The 17,249-nt window shown below is 54.3% G+C and overlaps 7 protein-coding genes across 7 annotated transcripts; 2 read left to right on the top strand and 5 right to left on the bottom strand.

Annotated features, from left to right (window-relative positions):
* Window positions 1–283: 283 nt before the first annotated feature.
* CLAFUR5_11619 (Threonine synthase) lies at window positions 284–6,013 on the top strand (the record flags this gene model as incomplete). The annotated part of the gene is made up of 3 exons (XM_047910767.1): window positions 284–2,432; window positions 3,280–3,551; window positions 4,385–6,013. 3 exons carry the CDS (start codon window positions 284–286, stop codon window positions 6,011–6,013), a joined length of 4,050 nt encoding a protein of 1,349 aa, XP_047765494.1.
* Window positions 6,014–6,489: 476 nt separating this feature from the next.
* CLAFUR5_11618 (uncharacterized protein) lies at window positions 6,490–7,641 on the bottom strand (the record flags this gene model as incomplete). The annotated part of the gene is made up of 1 exon (XM_047910766.1): window positions 6,490–7,641. One exon carries the CDS (start codon window positions 7,639–7,641, stop codon window positions 6,490–6,492), a length of 1,152 nt encoding a protein of 383 aa, XP_047765495.1.
* An 87-nt stretch (window positions 7,642–7,728) lies between these two features.
* CLAFUR5_11617 (uncharacterized protein) lies at window positions 7,729–9,279 on the bottom strand (the record flags this gene model as incomplete). Its single annotated transcript, XM_047910765.1, has 1 exon — window positions 7,729–9,279. The coding sequence occupies one exon, from the start codon at window positions 9,277–9,279 to the stop codon at window positions 7,729–7,731; it is 1,551 nt and encodes a 516-aa protein (XP_047765502.1).
* A 545-nt stretch (window positions 9,280–9,824) lies between these two features.
* Window positions 9,825–11,732, bottom strand: CLAFUR5_11616 (uncharacterized protein; the record flags this gene model as incomplete). Its single annotated transcript, XM_047910764.1, has 2 exons — window positions 9,825–11,469; window positions 11,551–11,732. The coding sequence occupies 2 exons, from the start codon at window positions 11,730–11,732 to the stop codon at window positions 9,825–9,827; spliced, it is 1,827 nt and encodes a 608-aa protein (XP_047765503.1).
* Window positions 11,733–11,775: 43 nt separating this feature from the next.
* Window positions 11,776–12,803, bottom strand: CLAFUR5_11615 (uncharacterized protein; the record flags this gene model as incomplete). Its single annotated transcript, XM_047910763.1, has 3 exons — window positions 11,776–11,984; window positions 12,101–12,373; window positions 12,713–12,803. The coding sequence occupies 3 exons, from the start codon at window positions 12,801–12,803 to the stop codon at window positions 11,776–11,778; spliced, it is 573 nt and encodes a 190-aa protein (XP_047765500.1).
* Window positions 12,804–13,256: 453 nt separating this feature from the next.
* Window positions 13,257–15,423, bottom strand: CLAFUR5_11614 (External alternative NAD(P)H-ubiquinone oxidoreductase B1, mitochondrial; the record flags this gene model as incomplete). The annotated part of the gene is made up of 2 exons (XM_047910762.1): window positions 13,257–13,273; window positions 13,332–15,423. 2 exons carry the CDS (start codon window positions 15,421–15,423, stop codon window positions 13,257–13,259), a joined length of 2,109 nt encoding a protein of 702 aa, XP_047765501.1.
* Window positions 15,424–15,778: 355 nt separating this feature from the next.
* On the top strand, window positions 15,779–17,243 carry CLAFUR5_11613 (Lactaldehyde dehydrogenase; the record flags this gene model as incomplete). Its single annotated transcript, XM_047910761.1, has 2 exons — window positions 15,779–16,183; window positions 16,242–17,243. 2 exons carry the CDS (start codon window positions 15,779–15,781, stop codon window positions 17,241–17,243), a joined length of 1,407 nt encoding a protein of 468 aa, XP_047765498.1.
* Window positions 17,244–17,249: the final 6 nt, after the last annotated feature.

Here is a 17,249-nt window from a genome sequence, read left to right as displayed (position 1 = left end):
TCTCTTCAGACTGACATCTTCCCATTTCCGCATTCAACGAGCACAAGCTCTTGCCAGCGACCTGGCTTGCTTCCCGGACGACAGCCGGCACTCCAGGCACTGCATAGTGAACAACGAATTGTTGCGCTTTCAGCTATGCCGTTATAGCACAATCTGCGGATTGGTGCACATTGAACGCACCTTCCGCTGAAGCTACACCTAAAGGCTCTGGCCACAGATCTTGGACCCACTTGCTATTCCATGACATAGCAAGACTTCAACTGCTGAGTCGTCGCTGCCACGCATGGACGCCGTGGACTTGATCGCTCACGAAGCTGGGAATGCCGTGAGAGATGTCCTCGGTCTGACAGCCGCAAGTGCGGTCGCAACGCCAATGGCTCCGTCTTATCCTGATATACAACAAGACATATACAAGAGATCTCTCCTCTACCAGTCACGGGCGTCTGGTCTGGGTGCCGATGGAGCATTCAATGCTTCCTCAATCCTGGCAAGACAGCAGCAATACAAGATCCAGGTCATAGCCACAACCTTCTCCAGTTGTAGCATAGCTGCAACACTATGTGCGATCTACTGGTTCTGCATGATGAGGAGGAACTTTCGGAGGGACCTGGTGTTGCTACTAATCTGTGGCGACTTCTGGAAAGCCGCCTGGTTCCTGGTGTTCTCCGCTACTACTCTTGGACACGGCCATATCGAAACAGAATCTTCCTTTTGTCAGGCTAGTGCATACTTCCTTCAAGTCGGACTGGAGGCATGTGATATCGCGATTCTGTTGATGAGCTTGCACATGGCACTACACATCTTCCCGCCCAACGACTCTTTCCTCGGACATGACGGCCTTTACCGCGTTCGTTACTACGTGCTCGCGGCTTGGTTCACTATACCGAACTTTATAGCGTCCTTGGCCTTCATCAACGACAACAACGCATTCGTCTCCCAAGGCGGCTTCTGTTCCTTGCCCATAAGACCCTTCTGGTACCGATTGGCACTTTCTTGGATTCCTAGGTATCTGATCTGGATCTACGTGATGTATGTAGCTATCCGGATATACCGCCATGTCGGCTACGAGTTCAAAGTCTTCGGCCAGGTTAGGGATCAAAGCTCGAGCATCGGTATGATAGGTGCCTCCAGCGCCAACACTAACCCGGCAGACGTTGTCGTGCCCATGCAGCGCACTCAATCCTCTAGGGACGATGCGACAGTAGAGAAGCAGGCGGGAGGCGATGATGAGGAGGTCGCACCGGATGACGACTCACTGAATCACAACACACCGCCTGTGACCTCAAGACTAAGCCTCTTCGATCCAAGCCGCCGACAATCTACTCCCAGCTGGGCATTGCCGTTCGGACTGTCCCCTTCGGATAACCTCGCTGGATCTTCGAACATGCGACCCAAGAGCAAGAGCAATCCGTCATCTCGCCGGGGCAGCAAGCAGATTGGGGCCGGCATGAGCGCGGAGGACTTTGCGCCGCCCCCTCTGCTCACCACTGACCACCATCGCGGCTCAGTCTCGACTGTGGGCTCCATGAAATCGTCCGGTGGCCACTCCTCCTGGGACACAACGTCGCCAGCGCTGCCCCAAATAACAGAACAACACGTCGCCACATCCCTAACCCAACCCGACCCCAACGATGGCGCAACTCGCGCCCTCCAACAACGCCACAAAGCCATCCAGCGCCAACTCCGCCTCCTCTTCATCTACCCGGTTGTCTACCTCGTCCTCTGGATCTTCCCCTTTGTCGCTCACGCCCTCAATTATAGCAACTATTATGCTCAACACCCCATCTTCCCCATCTCCGCTCTCAACATTTTCTGCCAGAACATCATGGGTCTTGCGGATGTCTTGATATTCTGCTGGAGAGAGAAGCCGTGGAAACACATCCCAGGCAGTGACGGGACGTTCCTGGGCAGCTTTTGTTTCTGGAGGTACATGTTCGGGACGAGGTGGATGGAGCAGAGGCGTAAAAGCAGTGCGCCTAGCAATCAGGGTCTTCACGATCGTGAGGAGAAGAGGGACAGTAAAGCTGGACTCCTGCGGACGATTAAGCGATGGAGCCTCAGCATCCTGGGCAAAAATCCTTCACCAAGACCTTCAGAGGCATCGATCAAACCCCCGGGTACTGCTCCACTTCCTCGAACGAGAACCTCAGCACCGCCAATGCACCGCCGCACCCGCAGTGGTGGTAGCGACCGCCGCGTCATGCAAGCAGAGCAAGCACAGGAGCGTCTCGCGCTGGAGAGAGCAGACTACGAACGGCACCGGACGAGTTTGCAGGAGAGGAGGGCTAGTGTCGTTAGTGCACCGAAAGCCGAGGGAAAAGAAATACAGGCGTCGCCGCCGTTACCGTCTCCGCCTCCGACGCAGAGGAAGGAGTGGTGGGATCGACATATGAGTGTCGGTGGTGATGGCGATGAGATGCATGAGGATGTTAGTCCGTGATGAGGACGTTGTAGGATAGAGATAGAGGCAGATGAGATGATACCCCGTGAATGATATCTGATGCGAAATGGGTTTGGAGTGGTGTGACTTGAGAGGGTGAGGTGAGTGAGGTTGTGATGCTACTACTGAGTCGAGATTTAGAAGACTAGAGAAGCATATGGCTTGCCGCTGTTGATGCAAAGCACCCCAATTCTCGTGGCCCCTAACTCTCATCCTTGGTCGTCGTGGCAGCTACGATTCTATGTATCGCCATCACGTTGCACTAAACTTCATCAGGTAAACCGCATCCTTCGACAACGAAAAAATATGCAAGCCATGACGCGGTCCAGACTGCCATTGCGACTTCTCGCGCATTATTGTGTTCCCTGCTAGAAGAATGTTAGCGCTCACCTGCCAGCTCACTGTTCTATCGAGTTGGTCGTTACATGGAGGGAATGCGTCCTTGCAGGAGACCTAAGCACCACATAGAAGCATTTGATCAAGATCACATGTGAGATGATCTCCACAGGCCGGCACGCTAGCGTCTAGCGCGGCTTTCTTCGAGGCCAATCCAGGTATGAGCAGCAAGATGCCGTATCGAATCAGGCCTCCCATTGATCGACGAGGAGGCCTTAGCTGGAGAAGCAAATGCAGAAAGTCGATCGCAGCATCGCTACAGTACCGAGACAGGATGTCTGCGACTCATTCCTGCGATTGTGTCTACTCATCCTTCCTTCGTTCTACCACCCCTGGTGATTCGTCGCCACGATAGAATTCCCCTTCCCATCCACACTACGCACCACGACACACCTCACCCTCCTCCTCCCAACACTAATAACCCCCCCCCCCCCCCACCCTAGTAACCTCCCAACCCAACCAATCCACCTTCAACAACACCGCCCTCTGCAACGGCTCCTTCACCACCGCCAACGCAACAGGCCTCCACTACCTCAACCCCCGCGTCGACCAAGGCTTCCAATCCTCCCAACCCGACAACAACCCCGGCAAAACTCTCCCCGTAGCCATCGCATCCACAATCGCCGAAACTACCACCAACAAGCGCCTCTCGTACACCGTCTGGCCTAACCCCGGTGGCGCGAATTACTCGGATGAATTCAGTTTGGGTTATGATGTGTGTGGAATTGTGCTGGGGCCGTTGATGGGGAATATGAATAGGAGGGGACAGGCGGATAATGGGAGTTGTGTGTAGACTTTTGATGAGTACTGAGTTGACGATACAGTAGCCAGTGAGATCTAGAATGATTATTTTCATGAGATGCAGTCGCAGTATGTCGACTATAGCGACCACGCGTACGACACTCTCCAGATACGGTGGAGGAGAAGAGCAATGCATCCTACGACGGAGTTGCAAGGGAGTGATGTTCCTGCAAACATGAAAGGTCAATAGTGCGGGTACAATGATCTCGTTGGGACTCGAGTGATCAAGATACTCGTCATGTGCATGGCTTCGATATGCTTCGTTCTCGCCAAGGACAGGGCAAGAACGATGCCGTGATCATCCGCACACGAGTGTAGAAGAAGGCCTTCGAGCTGCAGACAGCGGTCTTGTGTGCACGACAGATGCTCATTGTTGCTGCCATCATGATCGTCGTGGTCTCAATCGTCGTTGTCCTGCTGACTTTGGTCCTCCAGAGGCTGGTGGGAGGGCTCGGCATTGTCGTCGGTCCCTGGAAGCGCCGATCTCGCCGGCAACTTGGAAATGTTCCATTGACTCCATCGTGGACAATACCACCATTCACCCACCTTCCTTTCACACGATCAAGACACAGGCAATATGGTCGCACACTCTCCCTCCCAACGCTACCTTTCGACCAGAGGCGGCAGCTACGATGTAAGCACTGCACCCACTGCTATGCATTGCATGGGCAGAACAATGCCCCTCCATCGTGCATTCAGTGTCCTTCGTACAGCCTTGGAGCGCACACTCACCAAGCACTTCTCTAGCTCTCCTTCGAGACCGTCGTCCTGAAAGGTCTTGCCCAAGATGGTGGCCTCTTCATCCCCGACGAGATCCCACAGCTGCCCAGCGACTTTCTGACCAAATGGAGCGACTACACGTTTCAAGAGTTGGCCTTTGAGATCTTCTCGCTGTACATCAGCAGAGAGGAGATCCCGGAGCAGGACCTGAAGACGATCATCGAGAAGAGCTATGGCACTTTCAGAGCGAAGGACGTCGCACCGATCATAACGTTGGATGAGCAGAAGAAGATACATCTGCTGGAGCTCTTCCACGGCCCGACATTTGCATTCAAGGATGTCGCGCTGCAGTTTGTGGGCAATTTGTTCGAGTACTTCCTGGTGAGGAAGAATAAGGGCAAGGAAGGCGCAAATCGCGAGCACTTGACAGTCATTGGCGCGACGAGTGGTGATACGGGATCTGCAGCCATCTATGGCCTGCGGGGCAAGAAGGATGTCAGCGTATTCATCATGTACCCCAAGGGCAAGGTCAGCCCAATCCAGGAAGCCCAGATGACGACCGTGACGGATCCGAACGTACACAACTTGGCGGTCGAAGGCACATTCGACGACTGCCAGGACATCCTCAAGACACTCTTCGCCGATGAGGACCTCAACTCGACCCACAAGCTCGGTGCAGTGAACAGCATCAACTGGGCACGTATCCTCGCGCAAATCACATACTACCTCCACTCCTACTTTTCGCTCGCGGAACAGCTCGACCAAGAACAGCCAAAGGCACGCTTTGTTGTGCCAACAGGCAACTTCGGCGACATTCTAGCAGGATACTTTGCGACACGAATGGGTCTCCCAACCGACAAGCTGGTCATTGCGACGAACGAAAACGACATCCTGCACCGTTTCTGGAAGACAGGGAGGTACGAGAAGCAGGCCAAAGATCAGGGTGCGTCAAATGGCGTGAAAGAGGCAGATGGAGCAAAGGCAGATCCAAGTGGTGTGAAGATGACATACGCTCCGGCGATGGATATTCTGGTCAGCTCTAACTTCGAGCGATTGCTGTGGTACCTGGCGTACCAGACGAGCGATGTGGAAGAAGTGAACAGGAGGCGGATGCAAGCTGGTGAGAAGGTCAAGACCTGGCTACAACAGCTCAAGCGAGATGGTGGTTTCGGTGTGGACAATGCGATCTTGGAAGCTGCAAAGCGTGACTTCGAGTCAGAAAGAGTCAGCGATAAGGAGACGATCGACACAATTAAGCACATCTACAGCCAACAGCTGTCGAGTTCGAAAGCTTTGTCAAATGGCTCCGCGAATGGCACGAGCAAGCCAGCCACAACCGGCACTTCGAGAGACGGCCACTACATCCTCGATCCACATTCCGCTATTGGTATCGCAGCGACACTACGATCAGTCGAGGGCAATGGCAAAGACATCGATCACATCTCACTGGCAACAGCACATCCCGCTAAGTTCTCGAACGCAGTCGAGCTGGCGCTGAAGGACCAACCTGGTTTCAGCTTCGACACCGTGCTTCCCGAGCAGTTTATTGGATTGGACAAGATGGAGAAGCGTATCACAGAGAGCAAAGCGGACTTTAAACAGGTGCGCGAGATCGTCAAGCGTGAGGTCGAGCAAGAGCTGCAGGCAGAGCGGTAGAAACGTTCCCCGGGAGGTTTAATTGCTGCGACTACAGTTTCCGCTGCTGTGAGCGCTGGTATAGCGCTTTGGAATGCGTGATGGTGTTGACGAATAGATGTTATGGGAAAGCTGGATCGCTTGGGTACTGGTGGTGTTATGCATCTTACGCAGGTTTGAGGTTTAGATATGCAGCTGCTTGGTAGGCTGATCGTGATGGAAACCAGGAATTCTTGACCTACTGCTGAAGTCGAACGCATCTTCCTTGTCTGCACTTCACCTTCAAGCCATCCTTGGAGCGAGTATCGATACGCCGTTGCTTAGTATACCGACCATGACAGACCCCAGAGAAAGTCGACCACACTGCACCCCTTCATGCTTCGTAGCCTAGAAACGACCAACCTCATCCTCGACCCCCTCCTCGATCACGCCTCGCCTAAACACATCATCCCCGCCCAGCTGGCCGCCGCCTTCACCCCGACCTCACCGCATCCATCTCATCGCGCCAGCTCTGATACCCAAAACGCGCTCTTCCCCCGCCGGATGCATGCGGTAGTCCCGGGGTCTGAACACAACGTCTCGGACCTCTTGGCGCGGTTCCGACAGTGGGTGTCGCTCTGGCTGTTGTGCTGCCCCGCTGTGGAGGTGGAAGTTGAAGGTGCTGTGGCGGTGGTAGAGGTTGAGGGTTTCGTGGTGTGTGTGTTTGCCGGGAAGCGCGGTTGTGGGGTGGGGTGGGGTCGGGTGGGGTGTGGGGTCGGGGATTGTGTTGAAGCTTTGCTTGGGGGAAGAGGTAGGTGAGGGTGGTGTGTGAGTGGGGGTTGGGGAGGGATGAAGTCGTAGAGTATGTTGCGGAGGGGCGCAGCGAAGTCGATCATCTCACCGACTTGGTAGAGCATCGTGTTGCCCATACTGCGTCCAGCTTTCTCGACTTGGCCGGCATCCCAGAGGATCTCATTGACGATCGCGGCGATAGATAGGTCGTGTGATTTGCTTACGCTGCTCGGGTGCTTGTAGTATGCCTCGCGGACCTTGTGCATGATAGTGAGCACGTTCGTGTAGAAGTGATAGAGGTTGAAGTGTAGGTAGACGTCGTCGCCGAGCAGAATCTCCTGAATTACGGTGAGGAGCTGGCTTGTACTGAGCTTTCGGGTCTCCTTCCGTTGTTTGGCGATGGCAGGGTCTTGCATTCCGTGTGTCTTGGCGTAGACCTTGAGGGCTGAGTAGAGACGGCTCAAGTCCACGCCCTTTTTGTGGACTAGTGTGCTTCTTGTAGCAGCTTCGTGGCGATGTCTGGTTGAGTGTGGGTCTGTAATACCAGAGCCTTCAGGGACGAATCGTGATGTGTTGGTCAGCTTCAGGTGGTCTTTCGTTTCCTTTGGAAATTTGACTCGTCCCTTGCCAGCGAGCTGCTTGACTTTGAACCCCATGGCGAGGCAGTACTGCGTTGCGGCATTGTTCACAGAGCCATCACCAGGCGAAACGAAAGGAGCAACCTCGTTCTCACGGTCAACAACGAAGTCCATATCCTCCCATGGCTCGCTCGATGCTTGAATGAGCTTGGTTGCGCTGTAGAGATGTGCGGCTGCCAGGACAACTGCTTTGGCATTGCATAGCATCAGTCCCGAGCTGTTTGTCTCCAGAAGCATCATGTTGATCAACTGTGCCGGGAAGACGGGAAGCTTACGCAGCACACCGATCGGAACGAATCCCTCAGGCCGAAGACCAGCGCTCGCTAGTCAGGCGACTTTGTCTGCGCGATCCTTCTCATCAGCCTCCCTGGCCAATGTGTTGACACGCCTGCCGCTCTGGCCGTCTTCGACACTGTCCTCGAAGATCTTCTGCTCCGCCATGTGCCTGTATGGATATCCCGGGGGCATATAGTCCGTGACGGCCTTGTCAGACTTGATGTAGAACGCGGTGAATGTGGCAGCACTGAATGTGACAGCCTCCCTGGCCGGCTGGATCTCGCGAAGGCCTCTATCGAGATCCCCGCCGAGGGCATCGTACAGGTCCATGTAGAGTGTAGTCGCAATGACCAAGCCAGTAGTCATGTTTGCGTAGAACATATACTCGCCCAGCTCGCGCGAGTACATGTCAGAGACCGCATTCTGAGTACGACAGTGGCATGTGTGACACTCTTTGCCAACAGCGAGAGTGGCAAACGTGGGTCGCAAATCGCCAGCGACCTGCAGTAGGATCTTAGCGAATGGGTGTCCAGGAAAGACCGATGCTGGGACTCGTCCATCATAATCCTTGCCGCCGGCTCGTCTATGGATGTAGCGTGACAGATCTCTCACGTCTTGCAAAGCACACCATGCTGGCTGCATGAGGAATTGTCGTCTGTGATCCATAGCCACATCATGAGCGGTCATAGAACTCCCTGCCAAACTGCTCATGTAGCCCACGCGAGTGTCAGCCTCGCGAGCCTCCGCCACATACTGGTGGAAGCCCAGCTTCACCGCGACGACGTCGAAAGACTTGATGTCCGGATACTGCGCCTCGAAACGCCTCGCTAGCATGAACCCAATGCTGACTGCTTGGTCGAAGATCTGACAAGCCAGGAGAAAGGTGATGCGACCGTCGAGACAGTCCTGCCAGACTTTACGTGTCTGCATGCGCAGCTCGCCCAGGAACTGGAGATGACAGTAGAGAGCGAACAGCTGCTCTTCGGTTCCGTCTTCGTCAAACCCGCCCTCGAGTTCGATCTTCTCCGCCTTGGTCTTATTCGTAGGCTTGGCCTTGCGCTGGGAAGGACCTTGGCTATTCTCGTCATCGGATGGCAGATCTTGCAACTCGAGGTGAAGGTAGAGATTGGTAAGGTCGTCGACATCCGTTGCAAGCTCGATCTTCTTCTTCCGCTTCGGTCTACGGCTCTTGGCCTCCTTCCGCAAGATCTCGTCGCCTTTTTCCAGAACGCCGATGAAGTGTTGATGCCTCGAGTTGGACTCGATGACTTCTTCCGCCTTATGTGCCTTATTGCTAGCTGTCAAGTTCGAGTACCACTTACATGAGAACCTCCGGCCTTTAATCACATCGTGTGTGATATCGAGTATGTCAATAGGGATGTCGATCGTAGTAGGGTCTGCGGCGATGATAATAAGCGCAAGCTGCACAAGCTCATCTACCTTCAACTTCCTCGACGGTGCATGCGATGTCGTCTTGGATCCTGCCTTTGTTCTGGCACTCTTCGAGCTGGCTTCCTGTGCCGAGTCCAACAGCCACCGGAGCAGTTTATTGGTACTAGCTTTGTATCGCCGATATGTGTCGATGAGCAGGATGGCGTCCATCGCAGATAAGGGTGTTTGGCAGTCGTGATTGTGGTGCGCCTAATGTACAATGATAATGTGGGATACTAAGAGTGGCGTGGGAGAGCAGAATTTGCTGTGGCCAAGTCTGTGTCGTGGCGTTGTGTTGAAGTGGGCTCTGCAAGTTTTATGCGCTTCTTAACAGCATAAACTGTGGTGTTGCGCACGGTCTCAACCCAGAAAGCTTCGCGGGCGCTTTGTTGCGCATGTGAATGGAGTGAATGAGCTCGACATCGTGACATATCTCGACTCAGCGGCGCTATGACATATCAGCATCTTAACTCACCGTGTACATCAAAGCGAAGGTAGCTTAAACAGTAACTGTCTGGTACTGCTCGCAATGCAGAAGTCTCTCTCTGCACATTGTCCAGCAGTCCATAACATCGGATAAACAGCACTCGGCGTCAGTCTCCAACTGTAGTCGTCCAGCAGTAGTACTATCAAGACGCTCCAGTGGTTTCACGTAGCTCCCATAGACGCCTCCAAATTCTCAGTCGTCGGCACTACACAGTGCTTCGTCAAAGTAGTTAGGCGGTCTGTGCATCCAGCATATTGCCAGAAGCCCGATGCTCGCGCAACACCTGCTGCATGCACTGAATCCGCTCCAGGGTGAACAGCCTGATCCCATCCTTGCCGTGACAGCAAGGACAATCCGCGTTGGGCCGCAAATTATCAACAGTGATGCCGTCCTCATCCTCCCTCACAGCGAACCCGTCATCTTCGTTGATCTGGCCAGGATCACCCCAGTCTCTTGTATCGGTCATGTTGACTGTGTACGTTCCTCGCAAGCGCTTGTACTCGTCCAGCTCGACTTCATGCACGACCAAGGAGGACGGCTGCAATGCAGACGGCGCCATGACTGCGGTGTCGGAGTACAAAGTCGCTGGCTTGAGGTGCTCTGGGATCCGACGGCTGGAGAAACGCTGAGCTTGAGTCGTGGCGACGCTGAGATTGCTGGGTTGCATAGCGTTGAGGATCTGGCCGACGTGGTATAGCATTGTGTTCTTCATGCCGTGCTTTGAGCCCTCCAGCGCGACGGCGTCCCACAGGATCTCGTTGACCATGAATGGAAAGGACATCTGTCGTCGGCTGTAAGCCATAGCTCGCTTTTCGCTGATGAACTCGCGGTGGTGCTTCAAGACCTCATACATGAAGCTAAAGCAACGCATGTAGAATTGGTGGAGGTCGAAGTGGATGTAGGCTTCATCTTCCACGAAGATTTCTTCGATGATCTTGAGCAATTGACTCGGGCTTAGTCTCCGTGTGGCTCGCCATTGCCCCGAGAGTACGGGATCCCTGATGCCGACGGAGGATGCGTAGCCTTTAATGACTGAATAGAGCCGGCTGAGGTCAAGGCCATTCTTGTGAGCGAGCGTAGTCCATGCAACCTTCTCGTGTCGATGCCTCGCTGTGTGCATGGACCGGAGTCCCGAGTCGTGAGGAGTAAAGCGCGAGATGTTGCTCATCTTGGCCGACTTGTTCTTGCCAATGTGCGGAATCGCCACGCGAGACTTCCCCGTGACCTGGGGGAGAGTCATTCCCAATGCAAGGCAGAACTGCTTAGCAGCACCACATACTGTTCCATCTCCGGTTCCCAGATAGCGTGAAACTTCATTTTCTCGCTCGATGACAAAGTCCATATCGGGCCAGCTTTGGGGGGCTGTACCTGAGATTTTGGCAGCGTTGTACCAGTGTGCAGCGGCCAGAACGAGATCCATGTTGTTGCACAGATTCAGGCCGTGGCATTGAACGTCGTGCAAGGTCAAGTTGACAGCTTGTGTTGCGAATATGGGCAGCGAGCAGAGAACATTGCTGGATATGAATGCGCCTGGCCAGTCATCCTTCTTCCAGCAGCTTGGATCGCGCGCAATGTCGTCTCTCGTCACATGCTTGTTCGCTCGCCAACCAGTAGTTGTAGATGTATTGCGAACCGGCAGAAACTGCTCTCGTAGACTGTCATATTTGAGGGGACCCTCGTCGATGGCATGGTCGCTCAGTAATGGGTTGCGTTCGTGAGCGGGGTCATTGTAGTCCTTCCAGTCTTTGAGAGTCGTCTCGAGTCTCTCCATGTAAGGCATAATCTCTCGGATCCCACGTTCAAGGTCACCGCCAAGAACGTCGTAAATGTCCATGTAGAGCGTGGTCGCGGCAACAAGACCAGTATCGAGGCACCTACAGTCGAGACTGTGGCTTAGCTCACGGGTATACGCATCTGCGGGACTGTTCACGGTGTCAGATGAGCAATCAGTGCACCTGGCACGGAATCGCAGCTTCTCGGAGAAGCCCTTGAGATCTGGTGCGATGGCAAGCAGCACTCTGGCGAATGGGTGCCCACTGAAGACCGAGGCGGGTTCCATGCCAAGGTATTGCTCCTTATCAGCATTGATGTACTTGCGAAGCCCTGTGACGTCCTTGATAGCACACCAAGCTGGCATCATCAGGAATTCTGGATTGTGCTTGCAAGCCAGATCGTGTATATCAGGGAGCGTGCGAGTTGTGTTGGAGCCGAAAGCAGTCGCGGTGTATACACGGGCCTTTGGTGATGTAGTCCTGCCGACCAAGATCCTCGACGATGTTGTCGAACTTCTTGAACCTGGGGTGTTCCGCTTCGAATCTTTGAGTGAGCATGCGAGCAAGGTTCGCGGCCTGGTCGAAGATCTGGCTTCCAGTGAGGAAGGTGAGATCACCTGCAAGATACCGTTGCCACATCTCTCTGGTCTGTAGGCGAAGCTCGAAAAGATCAGTGACTGTCAGTTTCACGTTTCCACGGCATGCGAGGACCAGCCGAGTGGGCCAGACTTACCTGTAAAGTGGCAGTACAGCGCAAAGAAATGTTCTGCCATGCTATCCTGCTCAAGTCCGCCTTCGAGTTCGATCTCGACCTGTTTGGGCACATCCTTCGAAGTGCGGCTGCTCTCGGACGGCTGCGAGGAATCCAGTTGCTCGAGAGGCTCCTCAACCTCGAGATTCGAAAACAGGTTCGACAAGTTGTTGGTATCGGCGGACAACTCTATCTTCTTCTTTCTCTTAGGGCGTCGAGCCTTGACCTCCTTTCTCAACACATCGAAAATCCGCTCTAGCACACCCAGAAAGTACCGGTGCTTCGCATTGGAGTCCAGGACGTCCGGTGACAGTAGGGATCCCTGACTCTTTGTGAAACTCGTATACCAGTCACACGCAGCGCGACGGCCGTTGATAACGTCGTTGGTGATGTCGAGGATGTCGATGGGAATGTCGATGGTTGGGTCAGTGGCGCTGACGATCTGGGTAGCGAATTTCGCGAGGTCATCGACCGCGATCTTCTTCGTGTGCGAATGTATGGGTGTGGTTGCGTTGGACTGCCTGACGGCCTTGGGTGCTGTATGTGATACTGGAAGTCAGTCACTAGAGAGTGCTGTCAGGCATCTGTGCATACCGTCTTTGGCGTTGGTCGACAGCCACCTTATCAACTTGTTTGTGCCAGCTTTGTACCGCTTGTACGTGTTGATGAGCGGATCTCCGTCCATGTCGAGTGTGCAATGTACTGTGCTGGGGGACAGCAGTGACATGTTGTGATGAGGCGGGAAGTCCAGAGGATGAAATCCAAGAATGGTCGGCCGAGAGCTCCACAATACCGCGAGCAGCCATCCGTTAGTGCGATGAGATGCTTGTCGTCACATGCATGCAAACGCTGTAGTCAACAGCCGACCAGGAGACATGCCCGCCGTGATGCAGGACCTGATCAAGTTGTCTTTCGAACAGGTGAGAAGTGAAGTAGAAGCGCAAAAAGTAGTGTTAAGTGAAGTGAAGCGAAGCGTGATAGGTCCAGGACTCTGCTTTCACATGTGAGGATGGCCTCGCGTCGAGCCGCACAGCAGAAACATCACAACAACATGCGAGCTGCACTACACCATTTCAGTACGTCGAGTGCCCGTTTCTGCCATGGGTCCATATCAATGTACAGTTTATCCATTCCCGATCTAGTAGTTCATCATATCTGCATACCACATTAGCACACAACCACAACCACACAACAACATTGAATCTGCACTCACCTCTTCCAAAAAGAGCCCTCTTACTCCAATCCATCGCCAGCAACATCCTCGTCCTCAGACTCACGCTCTGCGCAAAGTAAATACTCCTCCACAAATACACCGCCAGCAACCCACCTCCCCACCCCACTCCATTGAAGTCAAAGATAGCCGCATTACCAATATACGCCAAGCTCCCCATATGCTTGTAGTCAAAAGCTTTATACGCCGCCTCATCCACATCGCCATCATAGATCTCATTCAACTTCATGCCATACTCTGCTTGAGCCAGCTTGTTGAACTTCCGGCCGAGGTAGACACCCTGCTGGTTGGCGCGCTGTGCTGTTGCCGGGAGGGAGGTTAGTTTGCTGTCGATTTGCTTGAGGAGTTCGCTGAGTTCGCCAAAGTCTAGGGTCCCGCTCTTGTCCTTGTCGTATTGTTCGAAGAGTTTGCCGAGACGGCGGAGGTGGTCGTTGGCTTGGGGGAAGCGGGTCTTGACGCGTTTCGCTACTTCGCACCACTGGTTGTAGCTGATGGTCATGTGCTCGGGCTCCGTGCCCTTTTCCCAGGCCAGTGTGCGGAGGAATGTGATGATGTGATCTGAGACGTTGTTCTGGACTGTGCTGCAGTCGCCAATGGCATAGACGTCACCAAGAGGTGCACCTGCTAGTCGAAGATGGGTGTCAGTCTCGAGGGCGTGGCGATTGTTTTGGTTATCGAACTTCTTGGCCAGGTTCTGAGCAAATTCGGTCTGTGAGACACCTGTGGACCACAGGCAGAATCCCATAGGCAGCTCTTTCGTAATCGTTTTGCCTTCGCTGTCCTTTTGCGTGTACAAGATGCTGTCCTCTCGAACCTCCTTCACTCTGGCGTTGGTCTGTACGTCCACATTGTCGTGAGCCAGTCGATCTTCGGCGTACTTGCTGAGCGCTTCATCGTAGGTGTTCAGGATGTGACCTCTAGACTGGATAACGTGCACCGAGATTTCATTCCGCAGAAGCTTTGGGTAGAACTTGGTCAGGTCCTCGTTCAGCATGTCGTAGAGCTCTGCAGCGAACTCTACACCGGTTGGACCACCGCCAGACACAACGAAAGACAGCAGCCTTCTTCGCTCGGCGTCCGGTGTGGTAGGCAATGAAGCGACTTCGAGGTTCTGGATGACCCTATTTCGGATCTTGCGAGCATCGCTAATGTCCTTGAGGAAGTGGCAATGCTCGAGACCCTTCACACCATGCGGGTTCGTGGTCGATCCAACACCGATGACCAGCTTGTCGTAGGGCACGTAGAAGCGTTGTTTGTTCCCATTCGCATCCTGCGACTCCAGCTCAAGTAGCTTGTTACTAAAGTCCACATCCACCGCTGACGCCTTGATGAAGTGTCCCTTGACGCGTCGGATGATCTTTCTGACAGGCTCTACCAAACTCCTAAACTCGAGGGTGCCGACTGTCGCGGAAGGTAGCATGGGCGTGAAGAGGAAGTGGTTCGATGGCGAGACTACGGTGACGTGGTACTCGCCAGGTATGAGCTGCTTGAGCATTGCTATGCTGCCCCAGCCTGTGCCCAGGATGAGCAATTTCGGCTTGTGCTTTTGCTCCAGCATGTCCGGATCCTCCTCATCGTCGATGAAGTACTCTGCGATCGGAAGGTTCTTCGGGCCACCTTTGCGCGGGCTCAATGCCAGCTCCGACACTGACATGTCGATGGCCTGTGGGCCATCTCGGTAGGTGGTAGCATCGAAGATGAAGAATGCCACAACAAGACCACCACTGATTGCCACGAAGAGACCCAGTGCTGCGGCCGGTTTGTATGCCAATTGCACTATGCGTGATGGTGGTCGGGGCTGCACGGTTTCTGTCGCCTTCTCGATCCGACCTGACGCCCATCGCGCGTGGATGTACTTGGTGGTGGGAGCTTGTTGACGGGCATTGCGGCGTACTGTTCGTAGCATCTGTCGTGGTGGTGGTGGCTGGGTGGTCATCGCTCGTTTCGCGGCGTCCTGTGCCGTCTGCGCGAAGGCATTGGGTCTGTGTTGGCGCGTGGCCTGCTGGATCTGCGCGTGAAGGAGAGACGAGCGAGCAGAGCCGGCCAAGGCTCGCTGCGTACATGTAGGAAGCATTCTTAGGCGCGCAGTTAGCGCATCGAAGCTCTATCTACTGCTCAATGTCGGGGATGTTGTTGCTGCGGGACCAAGATCAGGTGTGGGACCGAGAAAGTGAACGACTGGCGTGCCGCAGACAGCCTACGGCGATGAGAGGAAACAGGAGGACGAGAAACAATGCTACACTACTCGTAGGAGACAACCCGACGGATGCCACGGAAAGTTCAATGTTGTTGCAGCTGTTGCTCGCCCACGTCATTGCTCCGATTCTGGTCCGCTGCTTCAAAGGTTCAAAGCCTGCCATCGACGGCCAACGATAGACTACTGTATATGACTGTATCACCAATACACTCCTCTACTACATCACACAAACATGGCCGTCGAGAAGATCACAACCATCTCTCCCACAACCAACAAGCCCGTCGTTGAGCGCGATGGCCCAACCGACGACGAGTTGGCACAATTGCCCAAGACGGCAAAGAAGGCTTTCGTCAAGTACAGCAAAACGCCACTGCAGGAACGTCAGCAGATCGTGAAGAAGGCTCTCAAGATCATCAATGGTAGGCGGGATGAGCTCGCAAAGGAGATCACAGAGCAGATGGGAAGGCCTATCGCTTTCACTGCAAAGGAAGTCACCACTGCTGTGGCAAGAGGCGAGTATTTGCTCAAGATCAGCGAGGAAGCCCTTTCAGACACGCCAGGTGAGCCGGAGAAGGGGTTCAAGCGTTTCATTCGCAAGTGTCCTCTTGGACCAGTGCTTATTCTGTTCCCGTGGAACGTAAGTTGATCCTGGCTATGTCATACTATGCTTGCTCATCCTGCTAACATGTGCACAGTACCCATATCTGACGCTAGTAAACTCTCTGGTGCCAGCGCTCCTGGCCGGTGACAGTGTCATCCTCAAGCCGTCGCCTCAGACCCCAACCACTGCTGAGCAAGTCCAGAGAGCCTTCGTCGAAGCTGGCCTTGACAAGGATGTCATCCAACTCTTCCACTGCGGCGACTTCGGCAAGATCGAGAAGCTCGTCCAGGCACCCGAGATTCAGCTCGTCTGCTTCACTGGATCTGTTCCTGGTGGTCTGGCCGTGCAGAAGGCTGCTGCAGGACGAGTTGACTGCCGTGTCGGTCTCGAGCTAGGCGGCAAAGACCCTGCTTACGTCCGCTCTGATGTCGACCTTGCTTGGGCTGCCGGAGAAATCGTAGATGGAGCCGTCTTCAACTCTGGTCAGTCCTGCTGCAGTCTCGAGCGCGTCTACGTCCACAAAGATGTGCACGACGAGTTTGTGAACGAGGTGCAGAAGGTACTCGCAGGCTACCAGCTCGGCCATCCAAGCGACAAGGGCACTCACGTCGGACCTGTCGTCAGCAAAGCCGCTGCTCAGCGTGTCAAGGAACACGTCCAGAACGCCATCAAGCAGGGCGCTCACGATGCCACACCTCAGAACGCCTCCTTCAAGAATCCACCTGCCGACGGCAACTATGTTGCTCCAGCCCTGCTCACCGAGGTCAAGCAAGACATGCAAGTCATGCAAGACGAGACGTTTGGCCCCGTCATTCCAGTTCTCCGCGTGGACTCGGACGAGCAAGCTGTCGAATGGATGAACGACAACCAATTCGGTCTGACCGCCTCCATCTGGACCAAAGATGTCGCAAAGGCCAACGAGCTCGCAGACGATGTCGAAGCCGGTACCGTCTTCGTCAACCGTGCAGACTACCCAGCTCCAGATCTCGCATGGATCGGGTGGAAAGACAGCGGCAAAGGCCAGACACTGTCACGATTCGGCTTTGACCAGTTCGTGAAGCTGAAGAGCTACCACGTCAAGGACCACCCAAAATGAACGCCT

This window comes from Fulvia fulva, chromosome 8 (genome assembly GCF_020509005.1).
Source record: "Fulvia fulva chromosome 8, complete sequence".
In the NCBI taxonomy this organism is placed as follows: Eukaryota; Fungi; Ascomycota; class Dothideomycetes; order Mycosphaerellales; family Mycosphaerellaceae; genus Fulvia; species Fulvia fulva.
This window is presented reverse-complemented; position numbering and strand designations above follow the sequence as displayed.